The 25069-nt window shown below is 39.4% G+C and overlaps 1 protein-coding gene across 1 annotated transcript in view; it reads left to right on the top strand.

The window, feature by feature from the left end:
• Nucleotides 1–5537: 5537 nt before the first annotated feature.
• The window catches only part of SLC9A3 (solute carrier family 9 member A3), a 56765-nt gene continuing 37233 nt past the window's right edge, over nucleotides 5538–25069 (top strand). The window contains exon 1 of the mRNA XM_013952085.2: nucleotides 5538–5733. Within this exon, the coding sequence (XP_013807539.1) occupies nucleotides 5538–5733 (196 nt within the window). The remainder of the gene's footprint in view (nucleotides 5734–25069) is intronic.

The following is a 25069-nucleotide window of genomic DNA, read 5'->3' as shown; positions in this document are numbered from 1 at the left end:
AGTTTTGAACAATGCATAAACAACAAGGAAGCAGTGACTGTTATTTATGCCTTTATTATTGCTCAAATTGCCAGAATCAATTCCTTAAGCCATAAATAGTGTCAGGCAGATTTTATTTGCAGTTTAATCCATTTAATGGTTTGGCTCTTTAGTTCATCCAATTTAAGTTCAAACTTGCTGCTAATTATTATATGATCACTGTTACACATCAGTCAAGGTTCACTGTTCTCTTTTTCACAATTGAGGTGAATGGAATAAAAGCCAAACACTGCTCTCGCGAAACCTCAACTGCCTCCTAAAAATGTGTCAGAGGAAGGCATTTGTGTGTAATGACAGAGGAGGGGCTTTGTTCGGGCATCATGACTTTAGGAGGTGTCGTGGAGGTAGGAGGAGCTTCGAGCAAGCCTCAGGTGGATGCAGCTGCAGGAGGCCCTGCTCCCACCCAGCAGGTCACGGGCACGCTCAAGTCTGGGTGGGCTGCAGGGTCGCTCTCTCTGCTGGAAGAGGCTTCAAATTACAACGCGCAACTCAATTCACTCCAGTAGCTGAGCTTTGAGCATTGACTTCCACCCCATGGCCTACCAATAGGAATAAGCGAAAATCACTGTATGACTCTGGCTGCTGCCAGCTCTGCAGACAGCAGGAGGCAATTTAGGGAGGCCACAGGAGACACTCTCACTTAGTCTTGAGGGGGAGAGATCCGGAGATATCACGGATGATTTTGAACATGTCCTATGTGCCTGGCAAAAGAGGAACACTGGGAAGGTGAAACTGAATTCTGTAGTTGCTGTAGGTAAAACTAGCTGGACTTTTTAAGGTGAATGTACAACGTGTTAAGCTAGGCATGGGACGTGGAAACTATGGACTTCAGAGGGCTACGGTGAATGGAGACTCAATAAACAGGAAAGACTCCCTCACCATAGATCTGCTCAAATCTTAAGATCAAGAAGCATCTGAGCCTAGATACAGAAGGAAAAAATAACACTAGAAGTATCTTGCTAGAAATTGAGACTATTCTATTTAGCTGCTTTTGTTATTTAACATGTGCTTGTTTTTCCTCTTAGCAACTCATCTCTGTTTTGCTTTCCCTTTCAGGTTAAGCTAGAGAATGCTGAATACTTACCCACTGAAACAGTGCAGAGAGATGCGCTTTTATTTCCTTTTTTACCAACTTTATGTCTGAAATCTGTGGTTGTGGCTTCTGTCACACACACACACGCACACACACCAGACTTTTTGACACAGAGCAAAATAACAGTTCATTTTTAAAGACCAGCAAATATATACTCATTTAGGACTAGGCAAACTACTAGCGAGCTGTGTCTTGAGACTGGTATATGCATTTGTTTTGGTCTGGCTGGCGTGAGTAGCTGAAAAAAGGATATGTGGGGAAACATGACAAAGCTGAATTTGGAGGGATATAGAGCAAGGCACGTGGGAGATTAAGGACTGGGATGAAAGTTCATATGCAAGTAGCCATCGAGTGTTCCTTGGGTCTCAGAATTTGGGATTCTTGGTGAGCATGGACAGAAAACATTTATGGAGAGGAAGGAGGCAGAGACCAGGAGCACAGAGAAACCGAATAGAAATGGGATGCCAAAAAGGGGGAAATGTGAAGGGTGCAGTATGAGTAGGAGAGTAGAAGATGCAGGTTGGAAAAGATGAAAACTCTGCCATCTTAAAATCTAGATTTAAGGATTATGCTATGTTCTGTATTTGACCAGTACCAAGCCCAGGAAAGTCCTATTCCACAACAGAAAAATGGTCTTTAAAATAGGAAGTTAAATAAGGAGGAGTTTTTATACAAATGACATTTTATAAAAGCATATTTTTTTCTGAACATAAGATGATAAAATGTATTAGGTATCTGGTATCAAAAAGACATGGGACTAAAAATGGGTGATCTGGTTAAAAATCCACTCTATCTTCTGTCCTTGAAAATTCAACTAGTCATGTCTTGAAATGAATCACGAAAAAATCATGCAAATCTGCTCTGACCTTCCACTTTCTAGCCAAAAAATCCACCCATCTCTCCATCTGACTCACACGGCCCACTCCAGCCTTCTTTTTGTCCGCTTAAACTTGTAGTAATGCGCGTGGGTTGTAATAGTACATTGCTTCTCACAGCCATTTGAGAGGTCCATACTCGTCATGCTGTAACATAATATTCTGCAACGTTACTCAGTTCAGCAATATTTGTCCGACTCTTTGTAGCATAAACTGGTAGAGCTGCACTCATTTCATGCAGAGAGAAATTGGCAAGATGTCAGTTGTTGTATCAGGTAGGTTTAACTATAAATTAATCCAGCTCTGCATTCATCTGCATATAACCCACATCACATTAATAGTACAGGTATGTTGGTTCCATGCCATTCACAAGAATTAGTGTTCTTTTTAATTATTTACTTGCTAGTGGAATTATGGCATGAATATATTCTCTGGAACGATATTCCTTTCAAAATCTTATCTTACCTACTCATGCATTTTATAGGCATTAATATGAAAACAGTGCATTTCTTTGAGGGAAGTTGAGGATGGTAGTGAGTGGTGGTCATTTATATTGTGGCAGGAGATTTTCACACTTCATTTGCAGATTCTTCACTTAGATTTATTTATTTTCTTTTACAGAAGTCCTGGGTTCCACAGGAACATATTTCTTAATTTCACCTCATTTAAACACATTTGTTTGTAAATGTCAACATTCAGCTTTCTACCTCTGTCTGTGGTTAGTACAACTGAAATTCTCAGCATATGCTTTCTAGAGAAAACTAATGTAAAGATTTAAATTTATCTTTTTTTATTGAAATTGTTTTTACCTCATCTTTAAAATAATCCCCAGAGATTAATCCTGTAACACATAGAGCATGTGAAGGGTATATGAGATATTACTAACTGCATTCAAAAACCCTAAGCAATTATTTACACAGTATTCCCAGAACAGACAATGTTGGAATTTTTTATTTATAAAAAAATCACTCAGGTGCCAGCCAGTATTTCATAATAAGCAGAAATGATCCTTTTGTAATATTTCAAAACTCTTGTCTTATTTTGGAGAGTCAGGAAATATCAGCTGTTGTGTGATAGGAGATTTTTATGGCAAACATAGTGCTGAAGCTTCTGCTATTTGTTGCTGATACAGAATGAAACTTCAGGAAACTACTTGAGGACTTCCACAAAGGACCTTCAAGAATATTGCATCTATGAATAAATATATACATGCAAACTTATTTTAATATGGGATTGCTCTTAATGTGCAACTATACATTCTGTACATGGGTGTGTATATATTCAGTGGACTGCTCTTTCAGTATCTATTCATGCACATGTCTGTGCTAAGATAATATTGCTAATATTTTTCCTGCTCGCTAATACTGCCTTAACTCCACCAATATCAGGAAACTGAAAGCTTTCATGTAACTTAGTTTCTGTGTTGCCACTGCTGCCACGAGTGGAGCATTGCCTAAGGACAACCAGAAGCATGGTCTTGGCTGTAGCTCCTCCAAGTGAAGTGTCAGCCTCCACTTGTCTGTGGAAAGGGTCCATTGGAGGGTTTCTCATATTTTCTAGCACAGCTGCATGTGTTCATGCTCTCTGACCCATTTGTCCTAACATTGATTAGCTTCAATGCTTTTAATAGTCAGGTTTATTTTTAACCCAGTTATCATTCCGATGGAACTAGATTTGAGAACGATTATGTACATAAGCTGGAACACTATGGTAGTTGTGGCACCCTTCTATCAGCTGCAGCTAAAACAAGCTATTTGATTGTGATGTGATGGAATAAATTGAGATACTAAAAACTGTGCTGACAGCTTGTTTCCACTAAAGTTCCCCTTTGGCTAACATCAGTGAATGGAACTGATGCAGACAGCAAGGAATTGCTGCTATCTACAGGTCTCAGCAACTTAGGATACAGAGATGATCGGCAGCTACTTATTTCCTTCCAACTATAGTTTTTTCCATAATGGCAGTGCACAAAAATGTTATTCTATGATTGGTCAGAGCCATTCGCAAAAAACTTTAAAAAAACTAAAGCCCAAACTCTCTAGGGTATTTAGGTATCTAACTCACACTTAGAAAAAGCTAGAAATAGTAAAGATAATTTTTTAGTTGTTAGGCACCAAAACATTCTTTTTCTACAACATTTCCTAAATGTAAAGAGAGTATATTACTATCTGTGCTGTTTCCTAATAAATTGCCCATTCCATCTTCAGACTGTCTCCTAGTCTAAAAAAATCCCACATAATTTTCTTACCCTTAAGTAATGAAGAAGCAGGGGAAATGAAAAAAAAAAAAAAAAAAAGATATTTAATTGTTTGACGAGAGGCATCTGGGCAAGGCTGGCACTTGCTTTGAGGTTATAACTGAATCTTCAGTGAATTAACTTAGCAGAACTTTGCTCCCTGAGTTCCTTAGCTAAATAAGATTATTATGTGATGATGGACACCCTTCGCAGCAATGACATTCCATGCAAATTTATTGTTTTAATTGATTTATAGAGTGTCTGTGCAGGCTTTTACCATAGTTCACCTAGGCTTCCAAAAAGTACCTTGTTTTTATCCCAAGTGATTAAAATAATCAGAGCTGTTTCTTTATCTTCTGAACATTTTGCAGGAGAGTTTATCAAGCTCATTTTTGAACTCTTAACAAAACCAGCTCTCGCGTAAGGAAAGTGAAGAGGTAGTATTTTTCCATCAAGAGCCCCATATGCAGCAGACTGCACGTGTGGCAGCCGGATTGCTTCAGAGCACGCAGGGGAGCCGGAGCTGCTGCTGTGGCGGGGAAAAGGTGCGCTGAGCTCTGCTCGCCAGGAACGCGCAGCTTTGCTGCGTTTTTACTGCGGGCTGATGATTGTCCTGGCTCCACCTGCCTCCAGCGCATGATACGCACCGGCTAGGAGATCAGGCAAATGGGGTCAGCGAGAAAGAAGGCTTGGGGGCAAGGTGACAAACTTCCGACAGACTTCACGTTATAACCATATAAAAGAGCAGGGGAAGAAGTCAGGGAGCACTTTTAATACAGCACATCTTAACAAAAAGCTGAAAGCAGATCTAAGCACGCAGACAAGCCCTGCTTGCTAGTACGACCTCCCCTAGCGCCCGGGAGAGAGGTGCTCTCTGGCGGACAGAAGAGCAAACTGGCGTGAGAAATGCACTGTGCCCTCAGAGCCTGGCGGGCCGGAGCCCGGCGCGGTGCGAGGCTGAGCGGCAGCAGGAGCGCGGACCCGCGGCGGCGGCTGCGGGGCAGAGGCTGGCGAGGCCCCGCGGATTTCCTGCCGGCCTGGCACGAGGCGAGGCGCCCGGCGCGGCGGCTCCGCGGGCGCGGCGAGAAGGCTCCGCCTCCGGCACTCGGGGCCGCCCCATAAAGGCAGGTGCGGGCGGGCGGCGACCCCACCGCAGAGCATCCGCTGGCGCACAGAGCCCCTGCGCGGCCGCCCCGTCCAGGCGCGCAGAGCGACTCCGCGCGGGCCCGAGGAGCGGCGGGAAGGCTGGGCTTCTGCGGGCAGAGGCCGCAGGAGCTGGCTGCGAGGTTGGGCGATGGGGCCGGCACCCTGCCTGGGGCTGCTCCTGGGGCTGCTGGCTCTGCCGGCGACGCTGGGGCAGCGGAGCTCGGGCAGCCCTATAAATAGCAGCCAGCCACAGAGCTTCGCTATCGTCTCTTTCAAATGGAATCACGTCAAGGACCCTTATATCATTACACTCTGGATACTGGTGGCCAGCTTGGCCAAAATCGGTGAGTCCGGAGTTATATCTTAATGCATACGTCCTCTCCTTTCCCCTCCCCCCCTACCTTCTCCCACCCCACATAAATGAAGAAAGCTTATCGTAAGTCCACTGACCCGTTTTCAGGGGTTTTACTGTACTCTGTCCTGATTTCATAATACTGTCCTCCACTGTGCTTAGCAGTGTGATTTTTTTATTTTTTTTTTTTCACGTGCCCCTGGCGGGTTACCTGGTTCGTCTTCAGTGCCTGGGACTGCGGCTTTTCTGCCTGTCTTCTTGCAAACCCTCGCATTCCCTGAAACCTTGCCTTACTCTTGCTCCTGGGAAAGGCTTCCTACGGGAGTGAAGCAGAGATCGCGTCCTGCTGCTTAGACAATTATGGCTGCTCTAGCTTATAATATACCGTCCTCCTGATTATGATTGGTAGCTATATTACCTAACGCTCTCCCAAATAAACGCCGTAAGCAACACTTACACGATCTTAACATTCTCTGTTCTGCTGTGCGTTGTTTGAAAGAGAATAAGAAAACAGAGTTTGTAGAGAAAGGTAATAGGTTTTATCAGACCATAGAATGCAGCTGACAAAATACAGACTCTTGAGCACACAGAATTTTCTTCAAGAAAATGGAACAAGTGAAAAGCAGGGACTTAGCAACTGGAGTATGAGTAAATTTATATGTATGCTCTAACTCCTGTGTTCTGAAGCCCGTGACTCTGCCAAAAGCAATCTTATATTAATAAGCCTCCAAAATCAGTCTCAACTTAGAAGGCGTTATCAACTGAAAATCATGCAAATGCTTTTCTATACTTGTATTGATAACACTACTTGGAGATACCAGAATCATCTTGCATGTCACACAGAGTCAGCGATGTAAATGGACAGCACAGGTATACACTGACTAACACACAACCTAAATGCAATAAGGTTTGGGTGGAAGTGCTGTCTCCAAATACAAATAAACCCTAATAAAACGTTTAAAAAATGAGGGGAAACATCACATAGGTGATGTTGTAAAACTTTTTTTTTTTTTTTTTTTAAACTGATACCTGCATCTTGGGCTTCAGTGGTTTACATGTTCATATATAACTTTAATATCTTTATCTGGTTCACCATTGGTCTACACCTTGTAAATACTTTATGTTCAGATAGTTGATGTGTTAATGACATTATAGAAAAAATATAATTTTGATTTAATTGACTTCTATTGATGGGCTGTATCAACCAGAAGGATAGGGGAACCAAATACAGGAAAAAGAGTGTCTGTGTTGATTCCCTGTAAATTTGTTCTAAGACACAGTTTTCTAGTTAGAAGAATATCTCAAAAAGAATATTCAAAGTTAATATTTGACTTTGTGTTATTAAGGTTTGACTGCTTTGTATATGTGTCACTGATGTACAGAGTAGTATTTGTGCTGCACAGCTATATCTGTGCTGTGTCAGAAACACCATACAGCTAACAGGACTGTGAGATTGTCCTGTATTTAAATTGCAACGGCCTGGATTAAGATGAGCTGTTTTGCCATGAAGTACTCAGTACACCTATAAACTCTTGATAAAGTACTAAGTGTTCTTGGATTTTGTGCAGTATTACTTCAAAACAGAAGTAAGAAGTTCAGGAACTGAATGTTGCTGGTTCTATTTTTAAATTATGTGCACTCCTTTCACAGCTGCACGGAGCATGTCACCTACTAGTAGACAGCATCTATCGTTATTATCTGCATCAGTTTCCTTCCCCAAAGCTCTCAAACTTCATTCTCTTCTCTTCTGTCTTCACATTTGTCATTGTAATGCCATACTCCTCTGGCCATAGTCTCTGAAGAAGCAATGGACAACTGCTGTGCTCCACTGAGAGCCTGTGAACCCCCCTGGCTTTCCCACTAGCCACAAATAAAATACAGATGAGCAGAAATGTACACTCACTGTTCAACAGCTGGTTGATGCAGAAAGCATGGAGGGGTCCATACAACCCAATGGGAAAGGGCACCGAAGGACAAGGAAACCTGTGAGCCTCCTGCCAGCTGGGGTGTGTCAAGGGCTCTGGAGAGTAGACCAGAAACCAATTAGAAGATTTTGAAGAGGAAAAGTGCCAGGACCAAGAAGATAGATTCCAAAAGCAGATGTAAAAGAACTGAGGAAGAAAACACAGAACACGTGCCCCTGTGTCTCTTTGCTACCTGAAGGGGGGGGAAAGGCAGCAGAGCTGAACCACAGCCTTTGCTGTGTGTTATTCAGCAGGGTGAGGGGCAGTTCTCACATATTCTGGCTTGTCTCTCAATGGCTACAGAGGATGGTAGAGATATTTTACTGATGGATAGGTTTTGATGGCAATTGAGTTAGCAAAGAGTCTTCTGGGAACTGCAGCAACTTGATGTATTATTGAAAACTCAGGATGAAAATTGTACAAGAGGATCTTGCATTCTTTTGCTTTAGGAAAACCTTAGTTTTATTTTTTTTTGAACAGAACTGATTCATTTCATTATTTTATATGGCTTGGGGGAGGGTGCATTTAGTAGGGGATTCATGTGGCTCTACTGAGACTTGATATTCCTGTTGTGTACATATAGAATGCAAATTAGTGCTGACATTGTGTTCTGTAACAAACTATTGTTTGTGAAGTCTTCTAAGCATCCAAAATGCACAAAGAAGCACCTAATGTTTTGGGCTTTGTGGAAAAGATGCCATTTTTTTCCCCATTCTTCCTTTTTTTTAAAAAATGTGAAGGATACTTATCTCTTGGGCAAGCCTAAGTATTGTTACAAATAAAACTGTGGAAGAAGACTCTTCATACAGCTGACTTTCATGCACTACAGGAAAACAATTAATTTGTCTTGTGTCTAGTATGAAACTTTTGATGCCTCTCAAGGTACTGTTTTACATATTATAACTGATTTGATCCTCTTCATTTGAAATGTTTGAACCCTTTATTCTAAGGTACAGAGTGTTTCACTTTGGCTAATGATCTTTATTTCCGTTTTTGATAGGCTCTCTTATCACTACAAATGAGTGCCCTTATGGGATAAGGCCAATAAACTACTCACATTTGTAAAGTTAATCCTTAAAAACATCTTATCTGCATGAAGAAGGTACGTGAGGTACATCTGAGAAACCCTCCTAGTGGACTTCAAGAGTCCACTTTCTTATACCCCACTTTTCCAAATGGAAGAAGCAATACCAATGAAAAACACATGTGCATGCATGCACACACAATGTATGTATTTTATATAAATACATACAGATAAACACATACCTATTTAGTTATAGACTAGGGCTTTTCCTAGTGTAACCATGTTGATGAGGGATGTAACTTTTTTTTTAATTCAACATACTTACACAATATAGTCCTGACTTAAGATTAGACATGCACGCTGACGAGCCTTGCACATGCTTTCTAAGTTCACTTCATCATGTTCTCTCCTCCTTCTTTATATGTCTTGAATAGAACACATCTTGAAAATAACCTTTTAATAAACAGGAATGTAGGCAATAAACACAGCAAGAGATGAGTCTGCTATAGTGGAAGCCAGAAGTAGAGGAGAGATCAAAACCAACTTTTTAAACAGGTAGAAGGAAAGGAATAATAAGCTCAGGAGAAGGAAAAAAAATAGGCAAGAAAAGAATAACACAATTTTTTTCTGAGGACAGTGGCTATTGCCTAAAAAGGTATGCTTTTTACTGGGGGCTATTCACTGCTGCTACTTTATTTGCTCAAAATACTAGGAGGGAGAGAGATTGTAATTATATTTTCATTGAGTACTAAGCTGGGGAACTCATTGTAAAATTTCTTTATGTGATTTACATCCTTTTGTGTACAGTAGTGTTTTTCAGTTTATTGCTTATCCCACAATAATAATAAAAACTACAGAACACCTCTTGTTTTTCTTTTTTGCAGTGGTGATGTAACTGGTGACCATGAGGCTCATTACATTACCTACCTGAAGTCTGAATAGTAAAATTTAGTGCCTTCACCTCTGTCATCTTACCTATTAACTTTACACTTTACTGGCCTACCCAGCACAGGTCTCCACAAGGAAAGTTTTACCAGTGTAATTATCCCAGTATGGCCAGATTGGCTAGATTAAGCTAATTGCTGCTGTTAAAAAGGTCATTGCACTCTTCCATTCTTCTTCATCTGTCTGTCCCATGTTTGCACTGATACCAGTACCCATCTGAGAGATAAAGTGACCAGCTGTGCCCTGCTCCCTCACCCCCCTAACATATATACTTTTTATTTTCAAGATACTCTTTCTGCCCATTTAGCTCCCTGAACTTGCTTATTGTGGATCAGATAAGCATTGGAGATGGTGCAAAAGAGACAGGGGGAAAGTGGACAGCTATGGACAGGAATTGGGAAAGGTACACTGCCCTTTCATTATCTGATTCAAACCTCTTTGCTGATTGCTTTTGTTGGTATAAGTTATGCTGAGTCTAGGAATGTCATAAAAGCTCTTTTTATGTCTGCATAGTTACACCCAAATTCTGAAGTCTGTTATAATAAAAATTTAGAAGTGGTAGTGAAATTTGAATGCAGGGCAGCTGGTAAATCCATCTTCAGGAATGCCACCGTCCTTCAGAGGAGGAGTGGGGAGGTGGGATTCAGTAATAATGAACACTATGGAGAAGGCTGCCTCAATGATATTTCAAAAAGATGCTCTGTCAGATGGACTTGTGTCCATCATCCCTAAAATGTCATAAAACGCATTGTATCTCTAAACTTATAGAGATATGGGTTCCTATTTTGAATCAGCAGCATGAGTTCTATGAGTTTCTTTTGCTGAAACCCTGACAGCAAACTACCCTAAAATCAAGGTGTGGTTATTACACCTATAAATAAATTGACTTGGAATGTAGGGGTACATTAAAAAATAATTAAGAAAGTCTTTATCAAATTTATTTTCATCATGTCTTAGTTTTCCTTTGGTTCCCCAGCCCTTGGGACACTTAGATCCTATGACCTGAGAAGCTCAAAGTGGTCTCCTATAAATGTTCCGGTTCCTACAAGCCCAGGCTCCTTCATATTGTTTAGAACTATTCTGAGAGCTGATATAAATTCAGAGAAAGGAGCTTTTCGGATGGAGTATTTTGTTAACGCCAACATCACTGTGGAAAATTTTAAGCATGTTAGGGATGGGCTAACAAAGAAGCTGTGAAATGCAGGACTAGCAACCCTCCCAGTTTAGACCCCTGGGCAATATTTTCTTTATAGAAATCATTACCCCTTGCTCCAAAGCAAACTGTCAAAACAAAAGCCCATTTCACTCCAGGTTGCTCCTCCTGGCATTTTAGTAGTAGTGAAAATAGTCAGTTACTCAGAGAATAAAAACAAAATTGTAAGAATAGCTGTTCTGTTGGCCATTCTGTGTGTCCATTTTCAGTAAATAATACCTTCAGGAAGAAATGTTGAAGGATGCTTAGCAGAACTTTATGGGAAGTGTTTAATTGAAAAGGGCATGAGAGACTCACATAGTGATGACGCTACCAGTGCCTGCAAAGTGAAAAGCTAAAGTGCCAGCCTTATCATGACTGTAGTGCTTGTAAAGAGCTGTTTTCATTAGCACTAAGTGATAATATGAAAAATGACTCTGCACTGTGACTAGTAAGACTGGTCTTGGTTTCCTTCCCCCATAGTCTAAACCCTAGCCTAAGGGAAGATACTTGATGAATAGAAATGTCTTGTACTGTATTTCTTGTTTTATTGTTTCAGAAGTGATAAGGACTTGACGTTTTTTTCACTGATCTCAGTGGAAGCTGGAATGGGTTGGCATTTATAAAGGAGGCACCTACATTTCCTTCCTGGATATACCTCTTTATTGTCTCTCTTAGGGTAGCAAAGCAATTGCATAGAAATGCTATCCATTTGTGTTGGCGACCATATTATATAACTGAGGTACCTTCATGTTGGTAAGACACTATATTTCCTCTTGCACAGTGTTGTTCGAAATACCTGTAAGCTAGCAATATTAAGTAGAGTAAGATCTCTGCCTTCCAAGGAATTAACTTATCTACACATTTTAGGCAACTGAAAAGCAGGTTTCCAACACAGAGTTATAGCTTAGCATTTGCAGTTCTAGGAACAACTGTGTAAGCCATGTCTTTATTAAATTTACAATCTATAAATGGATGCCATTTCTGCATTTTGTTTCCATTTTACTTTTGTATGCCCCTCATCCTTTTCCTGTCCTTCCTGCCTCCCTGAAACACACGTCTCTCTTCTCTCCTTCCCCTCCCCCCAAGTCCTGCGAGTCGCAAGTCTTAATTATTTAGAGTAAGGAAGAAGATATCAGGACAGTATAATTCTACAAGATTCAGATTACATCCCCCGGCGAATAGCAAATATACAATGACAACTTGTGTGAATTACATAAGAAAACAATGGCATTTTGAGAATGGCCCTGAGTTGAATACAGTGCAGGCATGCATACCTAAGAGAGGATCTCTGCCATCAATTACTCGAAGGCACCTGTGTGCAAAGTGCTCGGTGTTCTCTGTAGAACAATGCGATCCTTTTAATACTGTAGTCATAGGGTTGTTGAAACCATTGATTTACTGTCTTCAGAATTAAAGCCACTTATTACTAAGAGTGATCTACAAAACCCAGAATTTATTGCAAGTCTCTCATGTGGTAATGCAGCAGACCGCAGGCCAACAAGTAATAGGCACAACCAGCAAACACCTTGAGGTGCACACCACTTCTGCAGGGGAAAGGCTTAGCGAGATCTCCTCTGGTTTTGTGGAATTTTGAGTGTTAGAGATTCATAGCAGGGATGTTGGTATTGGAAACATTGATTCATTATTTGGACCCAGCAGTAAGAAAGTTGCATTTCCAGTGGTTTTGGCTCTTGTCACCAGATGTCTACCAAAAGTCAATGAGTTTCACCATCAGCTTACCTAAAGAAATGTTTTGAATTCAAATTCAAAACTCCTTTCCTTTCTATTTACCATGTTTTCATTACTCTGAAACAGTAACTTCAGAAATGGGCTGATGACTGTGTTTTTCTATAGCTTCTGTCTAGCCCTTTCTATTCCAAGATGAAATGCTCTGTCCAAATACTTAGAGGAACATTTCTTATCTGAATATTTTTTGTTTACTTTTAGTGCAAGTAAACTAATGTCCCAAGGGACAAGGGCTCTCAATTCTTTATCTTGCTACCAAGTGGAATCCATTTACAATTATAGACTATTAAAAATAGTCTTTGTAAACTGGAAAGCGTGTCTGGCTGGCTGGACTCTATTGTAATATTTTGATTCCTTTTGTAAAAGAGCTTATAAACCGTTCACCTCTATGAAAGGAGTGACGTGATACCCAGTTGGCTGCAACGTAAAGCACTGTAAAGTCATAAATACTGAAACTGCAGGCTGACAAGGAAGAGCCAAGATGGAATGCAAGACCTCAAGTGGAAACATTTTTAATTAAGGCACGAATAGTTAATGACTGCTCATGGAAGAAGAAAACTGAAAGATATTCTGAAAGGCCTAAGCAAAAGCAGGGTTTTTAAGTAGATGGCTCGGGGAGGGGGTGTTCTTTTTTCAATAACTGAAAGTAGAAGTCGTTATTCTGAATTCACTAATATGTGCCTAGGTGAGTTCTGCTTTTATTTATTGAAGGAAAAAATGTCTAGCCCTTTTGCCAATCCCAAATATTAGACCTCACGAAAAAAAATCCCAAGTAGTTTATGTGCTGGTTTTAGAAAACATTTGATTATATTTTTAAACATTTTTTCTTCATCCATTACCATTTTTTTTCAAATGAAAAGTGGAAGCTTTATGGATTTACTTCCTTTGAAAAGCTGGGTTTTGAGGAAAAGTATGAAATATTCAGAGACATGTAAATGTCTTGAGCCAGTAAGATTTCACTGGTCATTATGAAAATTTCCCAAGTGTAAACAGATTGTAACTAATGCAGTGACTTATCTAAACACAATTTTGCTTCTATGTCAAGTACTTTGTCATAGCTAAAACATTATGACACCTTCATTGACATGAATGTTGTTATATTGGGTCAGTGGTATAAAGATATTCTTATTCGAGGACAAGATGACATAGGTTGGTATAAGATGGCTTTATGTTAATATAAGTACATTGATACTAACAGTTTTACTGGAGGTATAATTGTAATGTGACAGTTTAATATATGTAATAACTAAAAATAGGTGCAGTATGGATGTATTACAATTAAATCCTGCTACTGCAGTGGTGTAGCAGTACTGCTGGAAATTTGTATGTAGATTCTCAAGCCTCAACAGCTTAGATGTGCATTCACTTAACAACTGTTATTTAGTTGTTTAACCACATTCTCGGCAGATTGAATGAAACAGTGTTTGAATGCTTGCTCTTCTGTTTCATTGCATAGCCTAGAGAGTTAGTTTAAATTGCTATAGGAGCTAATTTGAATTAGGTTGCCAGCTTTAGCCCTGAAGCAGCTAAGATCCTCACCCATGCCATTCTGTTGTCTTAGTTTTGGGGACAACTTTGGGACAATAGTGAACTGGGAAAAAGTAATCTTTCAAACTGGGACAGCCAGTGAGAAGTGACTGTGTTTAATGCTTAAGTCCCTGCTCCCATGGTGTGACTGTCCCAGAAGCTGAAGGCTGGGGAGGAAGAATACAGGAATAGTCTCCTGTAATACAGCCATCTAGTTCAGTAATGTTTTTTACTGGACACTGGGTCTGCTGTAGGGTCAAACCTGCAGATCCTGGTCTCTGGATTGGCAGCGTCCATAGGAGCAGGGAACTTTATCTGCATCATACCTGGTCAAAGAAAGCAACACTTCTGCTGTCTCTTTTGATGGAACTAGTGTACTTTGATTAACTGGAGAATGCTAACATACAGAGGGGAGGAGAATATATGGTGTTAATACTGGGCCATGCCATCATGAGTTAAAGAAAGGAATGACAAGATGCCAGGAGAAAATTCAACTCTCCTCTAACCCAGATTCCTTCTGATCAAAATGGGTCCTATTTGCTTTCACCAGTTTGGATAAGCTATGTTGCCCACTCTTCTGCTTTCTCCTAGCTGATACAGTGCAAGGTCCATCTCTTATTTCAATCAACTTAAATCATTCCCCATGATGAATTGATGTTCCAAGGAATAGTATTACTTGACTGGAATGTGTAGTAGTGAGGACTATTAACTGGTAGTGCCAAGTTCAAGCTGTAGCTAGCTAATTCAGCAGGAACATGGGCAAACCTGGAGGTGCTGGATGTACTGTTCCATAGTTCCTGCAGAACATGGTGATAGATCTGCTTCATCCAGATTCCTCTCCGCTTACAACTGTATATCAGAAAGCACACTTCTGTAGCCCTTCTCTGAATGAGGTAGGTATTATTTCTGGGTCTTTCACTTACTTCAATTGCAACACTGGTACTTTTTTTATCCTAGCTCAGCTTCCCCATTTATAACATGATTTTCTCAAGAAGCCTCCCCTGGTTCTCCTACAAAAAAGCAAAACAAAACTCAGGCAGAACTATGCGGGTGGATCATTACGTCATTACAGTCCTTTTCTCCCCTACAGGAAAGACTAGGAAATCTCAGTTCTTGGCAGTTGCGACCATGGTGGTCTCCTATCACTTCGTTATATGATACTCATTTATCTCCCATCTTCCTTTTACTTCACAATGGACTGTGCAAGCTCTTACTATAGCTAGGATGACATTTCTCCTAATCAGACTGGTATTTTTTCAGGGTACGTTATTGGAGGGTATTTGAGCTCAGTTATCTGTTTAGATTAGTTGCAGTGGATGATCATTAGTGGAGGACAGAGCACTCTTTTTTTCCTAAACAGAAATATTCCATAAATACTGTGTTTGTTTTCATGCATTACTGTAATACTTGCTACCATAATAGATGCCGTGTGGAAGTGCAATCAATAGATACATTTATAAGCAAACAACTAATTTAAGTTGCATGCACACTTTTTCAAGCATAATGAGCTGAGTAAGACAGCCTACGTTCAAATAAAAAACAGTTTTGTATTGATCAGTGTATTGATCAATAAGGGAAAAAAGTAGGATAAAAAAGTACTGTGAGAGAAAGGACAGGAAGGAAGAGACAGATGAGGGTGCTGTTATATATACTGCATAGAAATGATATAATTAGATTGTGAGGGAAAAAGGAAAGAGAGTAGAAAGTAATGATTCCATGGACATCTTAACATTCAGTCTCTATACAGATCTTTTCACTGAAGTATTTATTTCTTAATTTATGTTCATTTGTTACCATAGAGGAAATACATATTTGGCCATAGTTCAAGAGGTTTTCTGATAACAGTTGTTCCATTCATTAAAAGGATTTTGTCATAAACTACTGCCTGACAGACTCTGTAAATATGGCCGTTAGTCATAATCTCATAGCATGAATAGGCAAAGTAAGATTTTTTAGACTTTGCTCTATAGAGATTCAAGAGGACCTCAGGGTGACTTACCTGTGGTTCTATATGTTGCCCTATAGAATACAGTGTCTGTTAGAGGATATTACCTTTTAGATGGGTAAAAAGAAAAAAAATGCATAGCATGGCTTATTTTTTCCCCACTAACAAGGCAACTCCTAGACAAGATGGATAGTCAGCATTGCTCTGGTCTGTTCAGTGCTGTGCTAAGTATTGCTTCAAATCATGGAGCCACCTCCCTATCTGCCTCCAATAATCCTATAAATCTTCATTTTATCTGGGTCAGGTGCTACATTGTTGCTGACCTGTATAGGCTTATATCTCACAGGTTAAAAAAAAAAAAAAGAAAAAAGTGTAGAGCAGCTATCCATAGTTGCTGAGAGTTTGAAATGCACTTCTTGTTTCTACTTCTTTAGTATCTATTCTTTTTCTTTCTTTTTCTGTGTTCCACAGTCTGTAATGCAGCAAACTCTTATAATTCAAGGACAAAGAGAGTGAAAGATACCTTTTAAAACAAGGAAGGTGGGAGCTAGCTCAGGTTTTGGTGGTTGTGTAGGGTGTTATGGATGGACAGACATAAGAAAGCCCTGCAGTGGTGAAAACTTAGATGGCTTATGTTACTTTTTTCTTGATAATATTTAGAAAAACTTATGCAAGCTTCCAAGATTTTATTAGAAATAAAAATTATAGCAAGCTCAGAAACTACTCTTCTTTTCTCAGTGCAACAGGTATAGGATTGAACTCAGATGAAGATAAATGCCTTGTAATTCACCCCGCCACCCCCCTCCCTGCCTGAGTTAATTCAATCAACTTTCAGCCATGCTCTGGTCTGAGGACGAGGGTATTACTCTTCATGTATAAGTCTAAAGAAAGGGCTGTCACATTATCATGGGGTGAAGGGGAGTGGCAATTCTTTAGTATATAATACATTAATCTTATTTGCAGCCTTATGTTCCTAAGCATTTCAGTAACAGAAGTACATCTTGTTTCCATGTCTCAAATATTTGTGCTGAAGAAAAAACTTTTTTTTTTTTAATAGCTTTTTCCTCTGAGGCAAAGCATTTCATTTTGAACACTTGATAGGGCATCTTAATTCTTCAGTCTTTCCTAAGAAATATAACATGTAGTTTACCTTACTAAAAAGCATGGTTTTCAAGGCGTGTTCACTTGAATAGTGCTGTTTGGTGTTTGAAAGTATGAGGATGCAAAAACAGCAGGAGGAAGTCTGAAGTTTCCTTCTGTTTATTGTAATTTAGAAGTAAAGAGTAAAACCAGTCCAAGATAAACCTGCTGCTGAAGGTGGAAGCTGAGCTTGTGTATGTGTCTTGAAGCTGTTATGTCGGGAAAGACCTATCCAAAAGTAAGGATAAATGGTCTGTAGCCACCATTTTCCTAGTGCTGCCTGGTGTAGCCTGTTCTGTGTCACAGGATGGAGGACTCCAACATTGTGAACATCAGTAGGAGCTGGTCTATATGCCCTCATATGATAAATGTTTTGTGATGATAGTCCAGTGACGCGGTGCCATATCCAACAGCTCCTGCAGCAGCGTCATGTTGTAGTGCCAGAAACACAGAAGCTATACCCATGAATGAAAGAAACCTGCTAAGCAGCCCCATTCATCAGGAAGTGCTCGTCAGTTTGGAATATCACTGCAGTACAAATAAATCACCAAGCAGATTTATTTGTTGACAAACTAAAATCTCATTACAAAAAATGAAAATAGTGAAATATTACTCAGATGCTAGTGGACATAGCAGAAAGTGCACAATCCACAGATTTAAGGAAAATTCAGCTGCAACTTTCCAGCTTGACTTTTGTTCATCTTTCATTTCACTCTATCAGGACTAGGAGCCTATTCAGGTACTGAGTTTCTAGAGATCAGTGGAAAAAGCAATATTAGCAGAAAATTATGAAGTTTGGCAGTTCATAACACTTTGTGTTTTAGACAGAAGTATGACTGACCCATCCACGTTCATTTATAGTTGGTATAAAGCAATGTCAGTTCACCTAGGTCTTTCTATTGGGTTGATGCTTTTTCACCCTAATATTTTTTTTCAGAATCTGTCCTGGCCTTTACCTATATATGAAGATGCTACACTATTTCATTTAGAATTAAGTCCACATATACATTTTTTTAGATAAAAGCTTTCTCTTGCTTCTGATTTTATCTGAGTGTAAATAATTTAACTTCCTATAGTGAAATTAGGCTCATATATATGAGCTTATATGTTCCATATATATGTGGTTCAAGCAGACAAAAAAGCAGACACTTCTGTGCATATACTTGGTGTAACATTTGGCTCACACTGAATTCTTACTGCTCACTTACCAATGAATTTTTGCACAGCTGTTTTTAGGGATATTACCCCATGCCTACAGATAACCCACTGTTTCTATATAAAGCAAAGAATCTTATGTTGATATGGTTTTGTACATTGTATCATGTTATTCTATGTGTATGACATTTTGGGATGCTGTTTTTTAATTAGGAGAAAGTTTGCGTCTTATTTCTACCCTCTTTTTTTTCTTGAAACAGACAGTCATCAGCAGTAGCTAGAAGGTTTGAGTTGTGAGCAACTTCAAATACAGCTTGAGACAGTTGGAGATTTTTCCTTCCTTTTCTTTCTTCAGCATGGCAGATTAGCTTAAACTAATCTCCTTGTAAACTTCATTTTGCATGCTTAGCAAAGCTAACCTTTCTCGTTTTCCTTGTGTATACAATACAAAACACTAATGCATAACTGAAAAAATAGCTGCCTCACCATCACCTTTCTACTCCATTTCAAAACATCAAAGCTATTTTCCATGTACTACATTTTGCAGTATAAGGACATTGCTCAATCCACTATTCTTCCTGCTATTATCACTGTGTACTTCACCTCTCAAGTGAGATAATGAAGAAGGCATGAGAGTTAATGTATTACTTCATCAGAAAAACTAAGAGTAAGGAGAAAAATCAAAAGCCACATTAAAGGACATTCAATAATAGCAGTATCTCAGAGCCATTTGCAAGAAAAGTGATATAAATTAAGTTTCTTGCAAAAAAAAAGTGATATAAATTAAGTTGGACTTTGCTCTTCTTAAATCTGTGGGGAAAAAATCATGTAGCTGGATTTCTGAGCAACATATTTTCTTTATGGGCAGGAAAGAGTGCATCCAGTAAGGAAGCATGCAAAGTCTTTTGCTCTCTATTGTCTAAGCCCGAAACTCCCAACCATGACTGGTGAAGTTGGTGCTTTCCTGCTGTGGAACAAATAGACGGAGCAGTGTGCAAGTATTGCGACAGGAGACTCCCTGCCTCCATCTTTCCCACCTAGCATCTGCTTCACTGTTCAGCTCCTTACTTTCTCCTTTCTGACTAGCACTACTAATGCTCAAAGAGCCACTCCGCCGTTAAGTAAAACTCCACAAAGGGATTTGTATTTGGAGAAATAGATGAGTCACGAGTAATTTCATCAGCATTCTCATAGAAACAGGTTTCTATCTGCTTCTTCTCCATCTCCTGAAAAAGCTTTGGAATCCAAAATATAGCACTGAGGGACTTCCACAGCCCTGTAAAAATCCCAGGCAAAAACTCTATCCTTTATGTGTTGGGCTTATTCTGTTTGCCATTTTGGAAAGCTTTTAGCAATAGGGAGTGTTTCACCTTAGACTGATTTTGACTTGTTATTAAAAATAATCTCATCTAGAAAATCTAAGAATAACCAAATTCATAATACATGTAAATAATGTATTTGAGTTTCTGAAATTATTTCCAAGAGCTGCCATCCATCATGAAACTCTTGTCTTATCAAGCTACTGGAGCCTTTCCTCCAGCATGAGGCACTGGCAACAATTTGAAGACCTGTAGGGTGTGCAGGAGTGCTCACTTTCAGCAGAAATGAGCCATGTGTATTTCTTAACTTTGCTCAAATTATGTTAGTTTTCAGTATTAAGCAAGAGCTACTTGATACTTGTGAAATTTTTGTCTGTAGCATTACTGCTAAATTGGAGTACCCTGATTTTGATTTTAATTTACTAATGTAATCAATCGGGACTACTTCCCCTGTAGTCCCATGTCATTCTACTTGGACTGATTAGGATCTCACCAGGGTGGAGCATAAGGTGTAGGAAGCAAGGCAACCCATCAAGGCTGGAAAGGGAAGCGCTTCCTTATCCCATGTCTTAGAGCAGCCTTGATAACTATCCCCCTAGCCTATTCCCCTAGTGCCTCCAGTCTCTCACGCACTTCCTAACAGGAAACAACCAGTAGCACATCCTTGCCATGCCCTGCAAGAAACAGTGCTGGGAAAGAACAGGAATTTCCTATAGTGTAAGGAAATTTTCAAAGTGCCTGAACCTCCTGTAGGGCTTCTTTAAATGTTCTTCTTCATCTTGATTTTCTTCCTTGTACAGTGGACCTGAATCAAGGAGAAGAACTTGTTCTGTTTTGTGTTCGGGCTTGGATAATTCCTTGCGCAATTTATCTTGGCACCAGAAGAACTGCTTCCATGCGTACTAGTAATTCATTTCTTTGCTGTTCTTTATCTGTATAAGCAAAAGCCAAAATATTCCCAAATTGAGATCTTTGTTTTAATTCATTTATCATGTTAAAGTGAAGGTCAAAAGGAAACTTTTTTTTTTTAATTCGTGGTGTGAAATGAGTTAACTCAGCATTTCTTAGCATTTCTTCATTTCGCTCAGTCCTTCCTATATTATTAGAATATAGTTTGCTATATTAAAAATAAAGACAGAAAAAATTGTTTATCTGTCTATTAAGTTTAATGTATTTTTGAAGACTATTTTAAACCTGGAGGGGCACACCTTTAATAAGAATTAAATTTTACCCTGTTTTCGTGCCCTGGAATGCTCTTTTAATTTGTACTGTAAAATCAGCTGGTGGATTTTTAGACCTCAGGCAATCATTTTAGTCAAAACAGCCTTAAAAACAGGTCAGGAAATTACTACTAATTCTACGTATAATTATTGCTGCCCTTTTAACATTTAGTTGGAAAGGTCTGTAACAGGAGCAGAGGCTCTTTTTATCCTCTTGTATGTAAAGTAACTCTAGTATGTAACACTATACAGCTGTATTTGAATTATATTTGTATTCAGGATGGAGTATTTGTATTGAGAGAGCATCGTAAACACAGTAATCCTTAGCTGAGTTCATTCTGTGAGAAATATTAACTTGGCTATGAAGACTGTCTTTCAGACTTAGCCTTCAATCTAATATCTTTGCATAGGAAGTCCAATAGTCCTGATATGTCTGCTGTCCTGTTTTATATCCTCTACTATATTTCAAGGTGTTTCTAAAGTGGTCTTTGCTCTCATTTGGAAATATTATTTCTGACTGTTCCCATTTTTCTTTCAGAGCTGTTCAGTTCTATAAAGGCCACATTCTACCACACTTGCACTGCAGTGGGACTGTTCCTTCAAAAAAGAATTATTTGGCATAATTATGACAATCTGTCCCTAACTGTTTAAACCTCATTATGTTCTAACTGCCCACAGAGGTAATAGTTGCCTACTCACACACTTCCTTGAATGTGACTTGGGGCTATTATGTTATGTTATGACCTATCAGCTGGGAACCTTGACCTGTATGTTGGTCACATTTTTAATTGCTAATGTGTTTTGTTAATTGTTCACCTACAGAGAGCAGCGACCTAAAATCTCCTATTTAATGAGCTCGTTGCAATGCTGTACACTTTTTAAATCATTAAATATGTGGCAAATAAAGAAAGCTTCCTTGAGCTGGATAAAACCAAACTCTAACCAGTTCACTCTAAACAAGTTCAATATGAAAGACTTGGCATTTTGCTCAGGGAGATGCCCAGGATCAAAAGCGAATAGTATTAATATTCATGTTCATATAGCATACTTTAAGACACTCTCCAAGGACCTATACCAAAGTGTGTCTTGTACTGTCTTGTTGCACAAGACACTGTATTTATCTCTGAGTTTCTTCAATAAATCTTTCAATTTTTGCCAGATTTGGTAAAAGCATAAGATACTGTTTGATACAAGGATTAAATTTTTGCCTAAGTAATGTTGGTCAGAAGAAATTAGCAAAAGCTTCTTCTTTAAGAATAGTGTAACATCTGTCTATAAACAACTCAAAATGGCAGAATCAATTCATAAGACCAGCAGAATACCATTGTTGAGAGTTCCACAGAATAGAATCTCTTAGGACCATAAAATATGCTATCAGTTTCCTGACCAGGAAAAAAATACTGAGTGCACCCCATTGCAAATGATTAAAAAGGCAAATGCAAGTAGTAATGATCAGTTTCAGCCACCCAAAGTCTGCTCAGACATCTTCTGGACAGACTAGAGAAGCAGCAGTTCTAGTGTCTGAATTCTTGCTTCAACTGAACCACTCTAAAAACACAGGAAGAAAATTTTTTCTTCACTGAGGCCTAATTCAGCTGATAATAAGACAGGGCTGAGAGGAATTACTGGGTGGCTAAGGAAAAGACAACATAAAATACAAGAAGGTTATTAACGGGAGTCTTTAGGTTTCAGTTTTTCGACTAGTCTTACAAGACTTTTTTGGTTTTGGATTTGTTTTTTAATAACCATGACACAAAGAGGTGAAGTATCCTGCTGAAGGTTTCTGATGACACATTTCAGTAGGCACCATCAGAATCCATGTAGATCTCGCTATTGTACTGGAAGAACTATATAATCTTGAGACCTAGCGGAATGGAATGAAACACAGTAGTACCAAGGGCAGTTTCACTGACTTGGTGACTAATAACAAGAATTTCTGCATGAGATTGTCGATGAGAAAGAGAGGAGGGGTACACTCGTGTACTAAATGAACACAAGATGACTGCGAGTCACCAATATGATAGTGAATCCAGGATGTAGCTGAGTATAGATTCCACCACTGTTAGGAAATTATTAGCACTGTTGGACCTGCTTCCACTGTGACTCATGCAGAATACAGTCTATATTTCTGAAAACTCAAAGTGAAGAAAGATGAACTCAGATTGAAATGGATGAGAGAGGGCTGAAGCAGAGACTAAAAGAACTGGTTTAGTTTAACAAAACAAAGACAAACAACAAAAAGAGAAGATGTGTTTTTCTCTGTGCATGCCTAATAGCAAATGAGGGATATAACATTAGGGAAAACTGTTTAAGAAAATTACATCATTGTCACAAAAGCAAATGGGTGTAAGCTACCTGTGAACAAGTTCAGGCTAGAAATCAGAAGAAAGTGTCAGAAATGAGAAGAATGTCTGTAACCATGAGGAGAGGACTGCTGGTGTGTCTTCACGCAGGCTTAGCTGGAGCAAAAATCTTCCTTGATAGGGTTCATAAAATATAATGTGAAAATGGAGGACCTCGTTACACAACCAAGTAGGTCTTTCAGTTCTTATAGTCTTAATTAAAAACCTTAGATCTGCTGTGCAGACTACATGAGCAATGGTAATTAGCTGGGAGGTTTGCATGAGGCTACGCAGGCAAGACATGTTGTGTTTTGTAGTTTCAAAGGTGGAAAATGTATGTAGTCAAGTCATGAAGGTCAGTGCATAGGGATGCAAAATTGGCGTGTCATATGAAGATAAGAAGTGTTACAAGGAAAAAGCAGAAGGTAAAAGACATAAATAAGTGAAGAGAAAACAAGTATAGCAAAAGCAGGAAGTTTATTAGAGAATTAGTAAGTGGACTGAACTGCTCAGAAGTAAAGGGAGCCATAGCAAAAGATAAGACGAATGCAAATAAGGAAACAATGTCAGTCTTCATTACAAAGGAAAATAGGTGAATACCTTCTCTTGGCAGAGGAGTGGAGTAACCAGAAGGTGGAGTTATCAAAAAGAGTGTGCTCTTGAATAAATAAGTGAAATAAATAGCAATTAACACCAATTACTTAAGGGCAAGGTAACAAAACCTCTGAAGAAATTTGAGACTGAAGCTGCAGAAGTATTAAGAAAGTTGCTTATCAGAACAAAAGACAAGGTGACCTAAGACTGGAAAGAGAACAAATACTACCCTTCCTTTAAAAAAAGAAAAAAGAAAGAGGGACAGAGAGAGAAACACTAATGGTGATTAATGATAAGTGTTTTCCAAAGCAATCACAACAGTGAGGTTTCCTAAGGGATCTGTACTGCTCATTATTTAACAAATAGTCACGATTAATCTGGACCAGGTGATGTGCAGCATGAAATGGCATACATTGCTCTAGTTATCATAAGAGGACTCCAGTGAGCACTGGAGGCAGCCAGTAAAGGTCAGGGACTAGATGGGACTGTTAATAAATCAATAGTTAGAAGTAATTTGAAAACATTGCTCAACTTCATTTTAGATGCTGGGGAAGTCAGGGTACCTGGATCTCCTACATATACAGTTCAACAAGAAAAATCTTTTAATGAACATTAAGAATTTAAAATAACTGCATAATAGAGTTTGCAGGTAGAAAACAGTAAAAAAGGCTAGTAAAAAAGTACAGCTCTCTCTGCCCCAGCATCCACACACAGTTCCTACACCATGAAGGCTGCAAACTCTGCCCAGGGAAAGATAGAACCTACTTAGGCCATACCACACACTTTTACAGCACTGTCACTGCTCTCTCTGTGTGACAGGTGCATGTGATTAGTCTGACCTCTGATCCAACAGCCAGCTGCAGCTAATGTGTGGAGACATGGAGCAGGAAAAGGGCCAGGGATGCATACCTTTTAGGGGTGGTAGAAGCAAAATGGTCCCTTCTTCAAAACATATGCTCCAAAATGTATTTTAGGCAGTGTGGCCTGCTCTCCTGTCAAGTAGCCTGATGGTATTATACGGATTGATTGGGACTTTCTGGAGTCTTTGGGACTACGTTACTGCCCAGCCATGTTTGATCTATTTAGTTCATAAGCTGGTCATGGCTGACCTGCTGAAAGCAGCTCTGCAGAGAAGGATCTGGGAGTCCTGGTGGGCAACAAGTTGACCATAAGCCAGCAATGTGCCCTTGTGGCCAAGAAGGCCGATGGTGT

The sequence above is a fragment of the Apteryx mantelli genome, chromosome 2 (genome assembly GCF_036417845.1).
Source record: "Apteryx mantelli isolate bAptMan1 chromosome 2, bAptMan1.hap1, whole genome shotgun sequence".
In the NCBI taxonomy this organism is placed as follows: Eukaryota; Metazoa; Chordata; class Aves; order Apterygiformes; family Apterygidae; genus Apteryx; species Apteryx mantelli.
Note: the sequence above shows the minus strand (reverse complement) of the source record. Positions and strands in the feature narration are given on the sequence as shown.